Source organism: Micropterus dolomieu, linkage group LG20, assembly GCF_021292245.1.
Source record: "Micropterus dolomieu isolate WLL.071019.BEF.003 ecotype Adirondacks linkage group LG20, ASM2129224v1, whole genome shotgun sequence".
NCBI classification, from domain to species: domain Eukaryota; kingdom Metazoa; phylum Chordata; class Actinopteri; order Centrarchiformes; family Centrarchidae; genus Micropterus; species Micropterus dolomieu.
Window position 1 is genome coordinate 915,581 of NC_060169.1, and position 16,231 is coordinate 931,811.

General features: G+C 39.9%; 1 protein-coding gene across 1 annotated transcript in view; it reads left to right on the forward strand.

The window, feature by feature from the left end:
- Nucleotides 1-11,949: 11,949 nt before the first annotated feature.
- The window catches only part of LOC123959164 (up-regulator of cell proliferation-like), a 45,179-nt gene continuing 40,897 nt past the window's right edge, over nucleotides 11,950-16,231 (forward strand). The window contains exons 1-2 of the mRNA XM_046033085.1: nucleotides 11,950-12,007; nucleotides 13,264-13,321. Of these exons, the coding sequence (XP_045889041.1) occupies nucleotides 13,315-13,321 (7 nt within the window). The 5' untranslated portion in view covers nucleotides 11,950-12,007; nucleotides 13,264-13,314. The remainder of the gene's footprint in view (nucleotides 12,008-13,263; nucleotides 13,322-16,231) is intronic.

Here is a 16,231-nt window from a genome sequence, read left to right on the forward strand (position 1 = left end):
TATCTGTGTGTGTGTGTGTGTGTGTGTGTGTGTGTGTGTGTGTGTGTGGTATCTGTGTGTGTGTGTGTGGTATCTGTGTGTGTGTGTGTGTGTGTGTGTGTGTGTGGTATCTGTGTGTGTGTGTGTGTGTGTGTGTGTGTGTGTGTGTGTGTGGTATCTGTGTGTGTGTGTGTGGTATCTGTGTGTGTGTGTGTGTGGTATCTGTGTGTGTGTGTGTGGTATCTGTGTGTGTGTGTGTGTGTGGCGAACATGTTGCAGGCTGGGACACTTTCACCTGATTAAACCCAGCGGTTGGTGACAACGACCATCTATCTGTCTCATCACTCCTTCACAACAAAAGCCTTTTGACCCAGCACGCTCAGTGGCAGATGGGCCCCCCCACCTCCTCCCACCTCCTCCCACCTTCCCTACCTCCTCCTGCTGCTGCCTCCCTCTTCCTTATCAACCCCCCTAAAATCCATGTCCCTAACAAAGACAGGGGGGCCTCCCTTTTACCACGTCAGACCTGGTCGCCACGGGACAGCTTTCCCCCAAATGACTTCCTGTTAATTAATATTACCCCACCTTCCATCAGCGCCGCGGGAGGAGGTCGCGACCCCGTCCACAGATCAATGATGAGTTTTCACTGAGATTTATGCCGCCGTGCGTGCTCTCCAGCCTGATCTCTGCTGTCTGATCCCCGGGCGGCTGTGATGCAGTTTGACAGCTGCAGACGTAAAAACCGCACCGTCCTAATCACCCCGATGTGGAATAATCTGCCATAATCAGCCGGGGTTCTGGGGGGCGGGGGGGCACACGACTGATGTTTGTGTCAAAATGTCTCTTTTACCACAGCAGCTGAGTGTTTTATGGTGCAGAGGAGACGGGGGGTGTGGAACACACTGTTCATACTAAGAGGGACGTCTGTACCAGATGAACAAGAATCTTGAATCTCTGGACACAGACTCAACCTCCCCAAAATGCACTGCGTCTCTTCACACTGCGCAATGGCGACCATGTGAGGCAGTTACATGGCTGTCTTGCTCGAGTTGCTGGTAATGCGTGTACTTGGTTGTTGATTTAGCAGGCAGTACATACTCACTGAGAATGTAGTAGGGGTGTAACTGTTCTGAAACTGAGGCTGAATCCACAACATAGACGTCCACGACCTCGAGCTGCCGTTCAGTCTTCTGTGTTCCTGTGTCACAGAGTCAAAATGGTCCGTTCACACTACTTCCAGCACCCAGAAATTTATTTGACAACTGTTATCATAATCAATTAATCGTTTAAGTAACTTCATAGCAAAAATAATTTTCTGTTTCCAGCTTCTCAAATGTGACGATTAGCTTCTTTTTTTCTGTTTCATATCACTGGACCTATAACGTTTTGTGTCTAACAGCTGTAGCATGCTAGTCAGAATCTTAGCCTGGTTAGCCAGGAAAATCAAGCTCATCCAGTGGCCGCTTTGTTACAGCGACAAATAACTGCGTGCCGACATTGTTCAACTGTTGCGTTTGTGGAAACACTTCAAATGTGTCATTTACGATGCCATTGCACTAATTTGTCCATTAGCAGAACCAGACAACACCAGACTGGAAAGCCAGTTCATCTCCCCGCAGCGTTCAGGCAGCCTCTCACTGCAGATTCAGACCGTGCCAGATTAATACCTAATGTTGCAGGACTGTTTATCGCTGCAGTACCCAGCTGTAGAGGATACAGAACTGAAGCATGTGATCAAAGTGCTCGAGCTGCAGTGTGACTTCAGGTGTGCATTTCAGCCCTGTCCGAACCAGCACAGGCTGCAGTCATTCAGGAATTATTAACATGGAGCATGACTGACATTTGTGATATTTATCTTTATATAATAAGCCAGAGTTTGAGTGCCTTAACTGTTACAGTAAGAATTATAGCCAATGAGCCACCAGTGAATGATTGTATTTTTCAAAATATATCACAAATGATATTTTCAACATTATTTTGTGTTTCTTGTGGGGACATATGGGCTCAGATTAGGGGTTTGAAGAGACACTTAGCTCGCGAGACGTCACGATATTAGGTTTATGAGAACAAGACGAGAGGATCCTTTAACAGTGTTTTATTTTGCTTATTAAAGATATCTTCAGGAAATTCTGACCGTTAAACACTTCATTTCCTGCATTCTGGTGGATGTTTCTGCACCAATTTATGGTGGAAATGTTTTTATTTATGTAAAAGGAAACACAAATTCAGGTCGCAGGTGACATTTCAAGATATATTAATATAATAAGTCAGTGCAGCTCTCAGGCATTCTGTGCTGCTTTCAGATCTGTTTCTCCTGTAGATCAACTTTTCTCATGTTACATCATCCCTGCTGAGGAAACACATGAAGGCAGGATTTAGTCTTCCCTCCTCTTTTGTCATGTTCACAGGGAGAAAATGGAAAACTGGCCAAACAGAAAGTTACTGACTGGTGCTGCACGTTTTTGGGTCCTTTCATAATCAGTAGCTTGTTTTTTTAGCTTAAATGACCTTTTTTGGACAATGCACATTTTTTTCTTCTATATTTTAATTGTATTGCATGTAAAAAAGTGGTGAGGACATGTCCCCAGTGTCGCCAGTGTAAATGACACCTATGCTCAAAATCAATCATAAGAGCATTTGTAATGCTACAATGAATGCTAAAGGTATGAGCAGAGAGCGGACTGGAGTCACATGACTTGGATTTCAACTCCAGTCATATGATGACATCAGTGATGTTTAAACATTATGATTAGCAGGTGTAATGTCCAGCTGATGCTGCTGGGAATGTCTTCAGTCTTGCAGGTATTTTGTCACAAACCAAAGTATGTTGATCAGAATAAAAGTGTAAATGCATTCAAGAGACACTGGATGGAAGAGGGAATGAAATATGACGGTTTGAGACAAAGTCTAGCACGATAATAAAAAGGTATAAACACGCCGGTTTCTCCAGGACACATGCGGAGTATTTAAGCTTTTCTCCTCCCAAGTGTAATTATGTCAGCAGCCTCTACGGGGTCTGTCTGATCCGGTCCCTGTGATATTGGCAGGCACACAGATTGAACTTGGGCCAAATCTAAATGAAAAACTTTATTGTTCTTTTGTGGCTTTGATTCATTTGTCCACCAAACTTTTATTTCCTTTATTGAATTTGGGGCAATTTTATTTCTGGTCCATTATTTATGTCTATTTGTCTTGTATAATTTATCTAAATTTATTTTATTTTATCGTTTTTATACGTTGTTCTCATACCTTCTAGAGTTTCTGTCCCCTTAGACAACAATCAGATTTCAATTGTTTTAACTTTCTGGACTTTTTTTGTTGTTGTTACAAATGTCGACATCCAAATTGATTTGATGAGCAGACTGCCGGTTTAAAAAAATGCTATCAAACCCCAACCCATAGTCACAGGATCTGAATCAAAGGCACAAAAGAACAATAAACTTTTTCATTTAGGTTTGGCACAAGTTCAGTCTGTGTGCAGCGTCATACCTGCCAACATAACATACTGCCGGATCATTTTGCTTTTAAATGTTGTCTATGAAGGTTCTCAGTCATAGTTCTCCAACGAAGGTTAAAGTCAAGGGCAACTGGACTTGGTTGAAGATACTGGAAGACGTTTCGTCCCTCATCCAAAGGACTTCTTCAGTTCTGACTGACTGGCAGGGAAACTCAGCTATTTAACCTCAGTGGGGTCGTTGGCCCGGGTCATCGATACCGCTGGTTCGTTAGTGTTCCTTGTTGCTGTGACGACAGTCGTTACGGTCGTTAAGACTACCTGTGGCCGAGACTGAACGACCATCGTTGGTATCTTCACCTGAGGCCAATAGGTTACGTTTGTTGAGTTTCCTGGGAAGTGATGAAAGGACAGCGTTGTAAGTGGGGGATAAGTGGTGGCGTAGACCCCCTCCCCTGTTCAATGACGGCTTCTCGGCTTCCTTGACGCCTCTTTCAAACCATCCTTAAATGTTACAACCTTTGTTTGAAATGAATAAATACACGTTTTAAAAGCATTCATTATTTCTGCAAATTCACAATTCAGTTCAACACTTGGACGTCACTTGGGCGGTTTTGAGAGTCGTATCGATCTTTTCAATTCACTCTCAGCGACAAAGTGAAAAATCCTATTTGCCAACTGCTTTTCCTTTAAGCAGAGAGAGATCTGAAAACGCTCATGATTCATTACTCAAGCAGTCAAACAAACAATGCTGACCTGCTGTCAGAGGCATCAGAAAAGGTTTGTATTGGAAAGAAAGGAAGACATTTTGTTGTGTGGTTGAGCGGACCTGTTGGATGGTTTGAACTCTACATGAAAGCTTTGAATTTTAGCTCCTTTTCCAGAGGAGCAGCAGAAAGCGTCCTGACTGGAAACATCACTAACACGGGATGTGCACGGCCCAGGACCGGAGGGCTCTGCAGCGGGGGATTCAAACAGTACATCAGTCATATCTGTGAGGTGAGGTGCCTGCAGAGCCCAAAGGATCCTAAAGGACAGAACCCACCCGGCCACAGCCTGTTCACTCTGCTGCATGCTGGGAAGAGATCTAGAAGTTTCTGCTGCCGCACCACCAGACTGCAGAGCAGCTCCCCCCCCCCAAGATATCAGACTCTTAAACTCTGCTTCATCCTCAGCACTGCTCCACTGAATATTTATTTCAGGTTACATCTCATGATTGATTTTGTATTGCTGCATGTTGTCTGCTACGTAGCAGAAGAGAGTTACAAACTTAATTTCACTTTACACTTGTAACAAATAAATCTACCTTCTACCATCTAATTAATCCATTGCATGAATGATGATGAATCTGATCCGAACTCTACTGGTATAAATAAACCTGTCCTCCAACCTAAACGATAAAACAGCTTGTCGATGCCTCCCGAGACTCATGAGTGTTTCGTGTGCTAATCCAGCGATGTTACCTGACATTAAACACTTGGTTAACGTTGGGAAATGTTTGGAGTTTTGTTAGATTTAGGCAACAAAGCTTCTTGGTTGGGTTTAGGAAAACCTCTTGGTTTGGGTTGAAGTAAGTAAGTAAAGTAAGTAAGTACATGATGTCGTGATGTAAATCACTGAACACTCAAAATAACTCAACATTCACTTGGTTTGACGTGGGACTTGAATGAAAGTCCTGGATTTGACCCATGCACCTCCTTACTTTCTCACTATTTTGAATAAATCACCCTCCTTTGCTACCGATGTACGGCCACGTGAGGTCGCAGCCACCATAAACGTTAATATGGGTCATAATAACATGCTTGAACAAATGGTTGTTTTTCTGGTGAAGGCAGTCTTAATGCAGCGACCCTGAGACGCTCTCTCTTACTTAGTTCTCCCACCTTCCTCCCCGCTGACATAATGAGCTGTGTCTGAAGAACCGGACTACATCTCTCTTTTATAACCACTAAAACAAGATCAGAGCAACACACACACACACACACACACACACACACACAGACAGTATTCAGAGCTTACCTGGACTCAGCATTGACTCCCTCCTTGTCCACCAGCATCGGCTAACCCCGCAATTCTGAGTGCTTGAAACTTGTTCTATTGACATCCTTACTGTAACGACAGCGATCTACTGCTTTTTCACTTTCTTCTGACAGATGTACTTACTGTAAGTCTCTTTGGACAAATGCTAAATGCCCTAAATGTAAATGTAACACAGTGGAAAGAAATGCCACATAATTCCCTCTTCTTAGTGTGATTCTGTAATGTTTGTGTGTGTGCATGTGCGTGTGCGTGTGTGTGTGTGTGTGTGTGTGTGTGTGTGAATAGGTGTGTGTATTTAAACTGGTGACGCTCATTTCTATAGCACCGGCTGAAGGAGATATAAATATTATAGGAACGGGCCACAGGATGCGTCCTTCACTTTTTAAGACTCTCTGGAAAAAGAAGCTTCGCCTGCAGTCTCTTTCTGCATTAGTCAGCTCTATTGTGGCTGTCAGGATAATGCAGACACACACACACACACGTCGACGTGCACACACAGTCCACTCCCTGTTTTCAAGCCAAATGAGTGAACATCTCTTCTGACAGATAAAGAGGAATCACTCAGATGAAACGAGGACAGAAGATTTGTCCCAAACTTCATCTCCGGCAGCTTTAAAAAAAGAAATGTCCTTTAAATGTTTATTAGGAACATTGTGCAGCTCATAGTGACTTGGAACAGCACATTAATCAGGGAAATGACCACTTAGTTGATCTTATTTTCCATCAGAGGAAAACTGATGAGGCTCAATATTTCTGATCAGTGTTAAAATGGAGTCTGACTCTTCCACTGGTTGTGTGTTGGCATCAGCTGGACGTGTGCAGAGGTGTTTCTAATTAACACTCAGTGGCTCATTTCCAACAAATTACATTTTGTTTCATTTTAGTGCAAATTCATTTTGGGACATAAACATACAAAGGGATTCAGACGTTCTGTTGGAGACGACTGCAGTGCCAAGATGGTCCAAGCGCAGATTTAAAAACAAACAAAATACATCAAAAATTAAATACAATGAGGCTCAAACATCCAAGTAAAGTATCAGGCAAGCAAATGTTTGATTGGAGGAGACTCCACCGTACTCATCCTGTTACCCTGACAAGATATTGTTGACAGTGAAATCTGAAAAATGATAGCACCGGGTTGGTGACAGGTGCATAACGATGGGATGGACAACACCCACCTTGCAGAGCCGCCCTGCATGGTAGCTCGCTGCCACCGTTTTGCATGTGAATGATGACCATTTAATAGCTTTTAATTTTGTTGTGTTTCTCAAAACAACCAAAAAGCACCTGAACCTATTCTGGTTACTATGAAATATAAAAATATAAATCTAGAATTGAAAACCTTCCCTCCCTAACTACCCTCACACAGTCCCTCACCATCTCTCCTCCATACCTGCATGCTACTAAAGTTCCATAATGCAGAAATCTTTATTCGGTGTTGCTTCGTGTTACTTTGGTTTGGGCGTACATTTGGTGAGTGGTAGAATTGAAAACATAGTCTGTTGTTCTAATCACTTCTTGCTAGACTGCAGCTTAACAATAGCTCTTCCAGGGACAAATTGTTAGTAATTAAGTGGGGGATGCAGTGAGATGCGTGCAGTTCAGTGGTAATTATAAAACTGCTCATTTAGAGTGTTGCTCTGTAAACCCATTTAGATTACAGCGCTGCAATTAAATTGGCAAAAGACTATAATTACTAATACGACTCACAATATGCAGCCTCACATTGGATCTGGTTTTCCTCTTTATCTGTCAGAGCCAGTCTGGACGGCTTCTCATTAAACTCAGATCCTGGAGATATTAAAAGTACCAAAGCTTCATGTGTCACATTTGCGAAGCACTGGCTGCCATGTTCAGATGGAACAACTTGTCTCAACTATTTTAACACTTTTTAAGAATTTCTTTTTCCCCACAAACAAATCCTTACAGTAAATAAAAAATGGTTTGGTCTGGTATGTTTTTTCAACAATACAGTTCTATCTTTCCATTAAAGATCTTAAAATGACATCACCTCCTTCTCCATCATAGAAAGATCGATCATCTGTGTCTAATCTGTTCATTTCAAGTGTTGAACTGCTTGACACAAGATGTCTCCTACTTTGCCGAAAAGTCTGTTCTCAGTGAATCTCAGTGATCTGAGAGTTTCTCATTTCCACATGATACCTGCAGAAGATGCATGTCGTACCATAATTTGCTTTGAGACCAGTTGTGGTGTCAAAATCAGGCAGGTACGTCCAGGTGTTAAACAGAGATTAACATGTGAATTAACAGTAATCAAACCTAATTCTGAGTAACAGTGCTGCAACTTGAAGTGTCCAGTGTTGCACATGATGATGTAGCAAACCCTCTATGGGGCTTACCAATTTTCAAAACTGTCAGCCTGTCACAGATATATTGGTGTTGGTGTGTATATTCTCCAAAATGCACCAATATGAAAACTTTTTTACAGAACAGAAAATGCAGAAAACAATGCTTGCAGTGATTTAGAAATGGTGTCATCGTGTAGTTTGTCCAGCAGAGTGTGCTACGACTCCATTGTTTATGCTCTCAGTCTGGTGGGACAAAGTCAAGCGTTGCCTTCACAGTGAGTTGCCAACTAGTTTGTAAAATACAAACTGGAAAGTGAATAAACAATGATCCCACAGTTTCCCTTTTCAAAATAACTAACAGATTGAAAGAGAAATGTATCAGGAAAGCCACCGTTTTAACAAACCTTATACTAACCACATCCACCACATAGACTATTTGTCTATATATTTATTTAATGCATATATAAATAAATGTACTTTTTCAATATTATTATATGTACATGCAGTATATTTATGCACACGTTGCCCCATAAAACTTACAAGTGGAGAAATGTTACGATTTAAACTCAGTTGCCACTTTATTAGTTCCACCTATCTAAAAACTGCAGCTTTCAAAATTCCTTTCAAACAAGAACTGAACAATATAACCTTATTGTAGAGTTGTTTGATTAAACTTTTCTATTTTCTTAGTACCACCACACCATTAGTCCATGCACCAGGGCAACATGTAAGACTATAAATGCTTTAAATTTGGGCCCAATTTAAGTTAAATAAAAAGGAGTCAAAAGGGAAACTTTATTAAGTTGTAAAATAACAATTTAATTAAACAACAATGTGTTGTGAAACCTTCTTTGTTTCACTGAGACAGTCTGAATGTTTATATTCCTTAAATACATTTGGAGAACAAAACAGATTACATTTACAAGCAAAACTGAAAGGGAGAAACTTTGATGTACAGCTCATCTCATTCATGCACATATTGTAAGACGCTGCCATCCAGTGGTTCTACTGCAGAACAGCGTTCATGTCAAACTGACTTCTGCTGCTGAAGAGCAAGAATGAAGTCAGCGCTCCTCTGTTCTACGTGCGGGTTTGCCTGCTCGGCTTTATTTGCTGCTGTGATTAAAGAAACATTAGAACCATCTGAACAGAGATTTTGATCATTAGCATGGGGGGTTGCACAACAATTGGACGAAAGGATCCTGTACATAAGCATTCCCTATGGGCCCCCCTCCCTGCATCCATGGTTATTCATTCTAGTATCTTTGTGGGCCCTTCTCACGTAAGGGTCTTGTATGCTCATCACTGGCAGGTCAGCGAGGTTTAAGATGTTAATATACGGCATATTCATAAGTACTTGTTATAAAAGTTTTCGTTAATCATGAGAAACGAAAGCCCGAATGTCAGTGAATCACTTCTAGACTAATTCACTTCATGTAGGGTGCATGATCTCTCCATCTCTGTGCTTTTGATCTGTGTCCATTGCACTAATTCTTTTATGCTTACTGTGAATTTTTGCACATTGCTTGTTAACATCCTGTAATATCCTGTATTGTCTGTCTGTATTCCTGGATGGGATGAAAGAAATCCCGCAGAAGTAATACATAACTGTAAATATCCCTTATTATAAATGGGGGGTAAGGGAAAGAACAAAATAAATTATAACAAACTGTTCTAATGGATCAAACGTGTAGCATGACTACATTGATGTAATACATTTATGAGAATTATACCAAATTATGAATTTTAATACTCAGAAAATATTAATTCACAAATTTCTCTCACCGGAGTTGTAATCAACCCAGAGTCTCCGGACCTCTTGGTAGCTTTTAATAATTATACAAATATTCACAAGTGATCAGTTAGTTAATAATCGCTCAATTATCTTAGATAAGTCAGTCAGTCAGTCTCATATCGAAGGGGTAAATTCTCATGGCAGGGACTCGGAGACAGGCATTACTCACACAATTCCTTTGGTTAACTTACAGTGAAATTTATCATCTAACTGAGGTGAATATAAATGCGGTTACATGTACATCAGAGAAATAAACAGTGGCTAAACAATGAGAATGTGGAGGTCTATTGTGGGGAGAATTTCACTCATACGGGCAGAAAAGAACGAATGAAAGCAAGCTATGAGTTTTAAGAGTTAAAGATAATCTATTATAACTATGGGACATCACTGATCACAGAATTCAGGGTTTTGGTCTTACTGCTTTCGCTCCTCCCAGCCGGGTGCTGGTCAACGGCCTCACACTGGCGGAGATCCGTGCGTTCTTGGTTAGAAAAGCTTAAAGCCGTCGGCCAGTCGCTTTCTCTGCCAGGGAATTTCTCCGGAGCTCCGTCTTTTGTCGGCTTTAATGGAGAAACTTGTAGTGGGGCCTTCCCAACCTTGTCTCGGGTCAGAAGTTTTAGCCGTCCTTTGTTACTGCTGGTGTGACCACGTGGTAGGTGTGACCTCAGTGAGATTAGCTCGACGAATCAAGCTTAAAAGAAAAGAACTTGGTCGTTCTTCAATTAAACTAGTGTACTTAACGGACTGATAACTTGAACAAAACCAAAGAAAATAAAATGCAAGTATAGTTGCTGTTAAAGGAGTGAAAGCTGAGGTCGCGGCACTTCGCCTGTGTAGCTTGAAACAAACAAAAGCTTTTGTTGCGCCGGCTGAACTCCGAAGCGCCGTTGAAGTGCCAGGACCAAGCAGACGACAAGAGAGCAAGAGTCAAGAGAGTGAATGACAGCATGTGTCGCGCTTTTGTTGGTTGGGGCGTGGTTCCCAGAGGGCAGTCCTTTGTCCCAAGAGGCTTTGTTTCCGGCTGAGAAGACAATAATTGATAACAGGAAAACAATTGTCAGTAGTTAGACCTTAAAAGGTTAGCATTTCAGAATGATATCAGAGGAGAGGAACTTAACTAGCTTTCATGGATATATTGGCTGTTACACGTACTTAGAGAATATAAGCAAGACACACGAATGGCATCAAATTATGGACATGATAAATACGGAGTGACATTTATACATTAACGGCATTTCACATGATGGCCTGTAATACTTATTTTGTCCACTTGGGGCATCTCGGGATATATGAGGATAATTTTGGATTAACCCTAAAACAATCTTTGCTCAGGAGCTGGTAGATTTTGTTATTTTAACCTTAATTTTGAGCTGGAAAATTAATCGAGAATAGGATGACATTTCTTTATCATCATTTCTAAAGGAGGTGTCCGAAAGTATTATGAACAAGTGTTGATTACACATAAAATGAAGGAATGTCATTAAGCTTGCTGAAACTTAAAACACTGCAAAATTTATTTAGATTCTTTTCAACAACAACAACATGGTAACATAACTACTCAAATGTAGTGGAGAGACCTAGTCTAGTAACTTTTAAAGATTTAATTAAACAGGGTAATGCTTTGAGTCTTGAGGAGACAGCAGTTCAGGGCTGTCCCTGGTGTCCTGGATTTTCTCACACCTGGGCGTGAAGAGGGGAATATCCCTTTGATGTGAGGTAGTTAAACAAAGAGCAAGGTCAGATGCCATGGTTACATGTGAGGGGGGAAGTTTAGGGTTTCCTGCCCTCTCTTACGAAGAGTTCTGATTGGCTGTTCAGGAAAACGCTAATCGCTGGTCATTTTTCCTTTGTCAGTTTAACAGTCAAGCACTGCGTTATCTGGCTGCGGTATCAGAGGTGGCAAGTTTTACAATCAGGCTTCTCAGAGACAGCACTTAGGGAGAGCGACCCTTTCACCTTTTTCTTTGGGTCTCTTCAGCCGTCTGTAGAGGGCTGATAATCAAACCCCCTCCTCGTTCTCTCTAGGAGAGAAGGATTCGGAGTAGTCTAAACTGATATAAAAAGCACAAATCCACACTGTTGGTACACAACAAATGCTTTCTGTTTCTGTTTCTACGTGCAGTATAAAGACCGCAGCTGCTACAAACAGCCTCAGAGTTTCCTGCTGCCAGATGTCAGGTAAGCTTTGCTGCAACCATTTTACTGTTTTGTACTGGGTCTGAATCTTCATCCAAATATACAGCAACAACTTAACTACAGTTAGTTTCTGACTTAATTGCAACTGATCAAAAATGACTGTTCGGTTCTGTGAAAATAACAGTGGTTCTGTAAAACTAAAGAGATAATATCTATTTTCACCTTTAGGTTTTAAAGCACAGGGGAAAAGTCAGACCATGTCTACTCTGAACACAGAAGGACAAGAACCTGCAGGTACACTCCCACCACAGAATAACAGAAATTCAGCACCGATTATACAACACTGTAAATGTCACTTATTTTAAATGAGTAACATTTTAAAGCCTTGTCTTAAAACCAAAGTGGTCAAATTGTTGTGCTACTGACTTCTCTAATTCAAAATAGCTGGTAAGCAAAAAGATCTAAATATGTCTCTGTGTGCTCAATATTGTTCACTTTAGTTAAATACAGTACTTTGTCAGGATCTTGCAGGAAAGGTAACTCACTGTTTTGTATTAACTCACATAAAACCAGACCAATCTAACTGACAGAGAAGGCTTCCTGTCAGATTTAAGGAAGTGAACAGGAAATGTGTCAATTTCCGAGAAAAAGTGCATGCGCAACTTAAATGATGCGACGATCATAAAGCCCAGAGAAGCCATTTCACGTAAGAAAAACTGTCTGCACTCTGTTAATGAGCTGCCAGTATATAAATACAACATTTCATTGAGACAAACCTTGTGAAATATTTTAGACATCTTGTGCATCATTTTAGAAACATTTCCCCAAAATTCAGCCTGACATATTGTGTATCATTGGAAACTTTGGGAACTCCACTAAAATATAAAATAAAGTTCTGTGGGTTTGAACCAAGCTCAGCTGCACAGCATAAATTTGTAATGACGAGATCACTGGCAGGTCATTGAGGTTTAAGATATTAATGTAAGGCATATTCATAAGTATTAAGAGTTAATCAAGGGACATAAGAGACCGAATGTTAGTGACCCACTTACTTCCTTTATTCATTGTAGACTAACTCACTTCATGTACCCTCTCTATATGTCTGTGCTCCATGAAAACAGGACTGTGACTTCAACTTAGTCTGGTTTATCAACCAATCCCTGTCTGTAATCCTGTAGGGGATGACAGAAATTCTGCACACAAAATATGTCACTGTAAATGTCAGTTATTATAAGCTTTTTTCCTGACCTTAAAAGCTGTGTACAATTATAACAGTATTATTATCTTCATATTTTTCATATCCATTAAGATTAAATAATAAAAATAAAAAAATAAGTGGCATATTAATTAATTTACCAAATGGCATCTCACTGTCTACCAACAAAACTTTACAGCTGGAAGAACTGGGAGAACTTTGGGGTTTATACTCAGTCAGACTACTGATAACATATTGACTTGAAACATTTCCTTGTACAATCTCAGAAGGGAAATAAATTCTAACAAACTGTTCTGATGGATCAGATGCTTTCTGTTTCTGTTTCTACGTGCAGTATAAAGACCGCAGCTGCTACAGACTCAGCCTCAGAGTTTCCTGCTGCCAGATGTCGGGTAAGCTTAGTTTTAACCATTTTACTGTTTTGTACTGGGTCTGAATTTTCATCCAAATATATTGCAACAACTTAACTACAGTTAGTGAAGTGTTTTACACTGAAATTGCACATCACTGTGTCCAGACTATGGATACTTTATGTGCAGTGTTTTGACTGATCTGACTTAACTGCAACTGATCAAAAATTCACTGCACTGATAAAAACAACTTATAGGATTTACTTGATAAAATCATTGTAACAATTTGCACTCAATTTTTCTTAGTAAATTTTACTGCTGTGATATCAAGTATAACTTACTTGCCAGTATCAAGTACAATGTACTTAACTCTAAATATAACATTTGTGAAGACATTAAGTAAATGTTACTTAATTATATTTAACTTAGCAGGTTGTATTTATTAAAAGTAATTAAGTAAATTTATTTTTAAAAGGAGCATCACTGTTGTGAAAATATCAAGTAAATTTTATAAATCTTAAATATTTACTGTTATGAACTAATTAAGTAGATTTTATAATGTCTGTCCATTTCACATTTTTAATTACTTAGTTTAATGAATTTATATTACTCACTAACATTATGTAAATGTTGCTTTTTGAAGTGTTACCAAATAAATGTAATAATTTTCTCTGCATCAAATACTTTAATCCCAAATCACAATTAAATACAATAAAGTTGAACAGTTTATTATGTCAACATTCACATGAAGCAATAAATCTAATCTTCACATCAACTGATTAGTAGTTAAGGTACATTCAGTAACCTTTTTGATAATTTACAAGTAACCTTGTACCATCCAAATGCTTGGCTCGCCAACAGTGGCAAAACTAACTTTAATGACGAGCACATGCATAGTCCAGCTGAAACAGAATGGTCACTTTTCCTTAATGCTCATTTAAGCGTCTACTGTTCTGTAAAAACAAAAACAATAACAATATTCCCTAAAGATAAGGAAAATCCATTCTACTCCATCCAACACAGATCTGGAATATTTTTCTAATACCCAATTAGAATCTTACAATTCACTGAAACAATGCAATAACAGCATTCAAACAGACACTAAGTGCTCTTAATGCTCTTAAAACTGTAACACATTGAAACATTTCAAAAGTTAAAAGTAGTCAACAGTTCTTGATAGTTCTTTGCCTCTAATAAACATTAACAGAAAGATAAGGTGTTAATTCTTGGCATTTCAGGCAGGGTGTGAGACAATATCACAAACGTCAACTACTTTTCTTTTTATCTACTGACTTGCATATTAGTGTGGTCAAGTGTTTTAAAATGGTAATTTATATTCACACTGACACAATCTTCATTCCACAATGCCCTTTTTTATATTCTTACAGCAGCAAAACACAGTCAACAACAAATGCAACAATATATCTAACAAGTAGTCAAGGCCAAATTTAACCACATTAAACAGTCTTTTGGGGAATCAAAACTTAAGGCAGGTCCAAGTGTGTGTTTGACATTGAAATATCTATGAAGACAAGCTCTCCTGCAATGGGCGTTGGGTCCAATAGAGCTGAATCTATCTTTTCAAGTTTTTGTTATATCGTTGAGATGGATAAGTAAGTTCGGGTGTACCAACAGCCTCAATTGTACAGCACGTGCCATGTCGATAGTATTTAGGAGAGCAACTTCAACTTTAAAAACTGCACTTTTGGGGACATCTTAAATCCATCGAGGTCCAGGAAATTTTTCTGGAACACCTCAAATGTGTAGCGCAGTGTTGGGGGGTATGCCAGGTTGAGGGCATAAATAAGCCCCATCAGCAGTGTGCAAGCTTTGGCAGTACTGCCACATCCTGGAAACATCTCCCTGCCTTCCAAAAGGATGGACACATCGACTGGATCCTCTCGATCAGCACCATGGACAACCAGTATCTTAAGGATATGTTCGGCGGCATCACTGCGAGTGTCCTCCTGCATACAGTTTATAAGAAAGAACATAATTCTTGAGAAACAAATACAAAAGAGATTCATTATCAGTGCAGCACGAACCTGCTTGCTAAAATTTTTTAAACATAACATTATGTTAAATTCAGTATAATGTGTTTTACAGTGAATTAACGTAAGTAAAAAAAAATGAATAGAACATTGCGCAAGACAGCTGCAATTCACAGATTGTACCCATAAAATGAATGTTGCCTCTGCACCTTTACAGTGCCAGGAAACCCTATGACTCTGTAATATCCAGACTATGTTTAAGTCCAAATCATTTTGGACAATTGCCCGTGTTTCCTCTATAGTCATTCACAAGCGGTGGTGCTTGGAGACAAGCAGGCTAATCCACCAATTACGCAAGGTGAACGGCCACCTTGACTTCCCTCTAGCTCGCTGTGTGAGTCACATACGATCTCGCCAGAATAAGTACTTTGAAGCTGATAATGTATCGATCAAAGCAATATCTGCACCATTTCTATGTGCTGCATAATCGCGGAGATATTAATAGAAACATTTAGTAAACACCCAAGTTGACGCACCACCGCGTCACTCATCCTCAGAAGAAGGCTAACATTAGCTAGAGGACACACACACACACACACAGACACAGACACAGACACACAGACAGCCAGCATGGCATGCGTTACCGAACGTAACATGACAGTTTGAGCTTAATCACGGCCAGCTAACATTAAATTACTCTGAAGTTAACCAGACTGGGCGACTTTTTCTCCAAAAACGCGGCTAACTACATTTAACCCCCATTATTTTTGACTAACCACCAGTCTCAACTTTATACAAGTGGATAATGGCGGCGCTTTAGCTAACGTTATTGTGATTAAATCTGATGTTCACTTAGTTTTGAACCGTAACGTCTATGCAATAATCAAACCATGAAAATGAACACATTGTTGTTATCATAAAATCTAAGATAGAAAAGTCAAAACTTACCCAAAATAAGTCA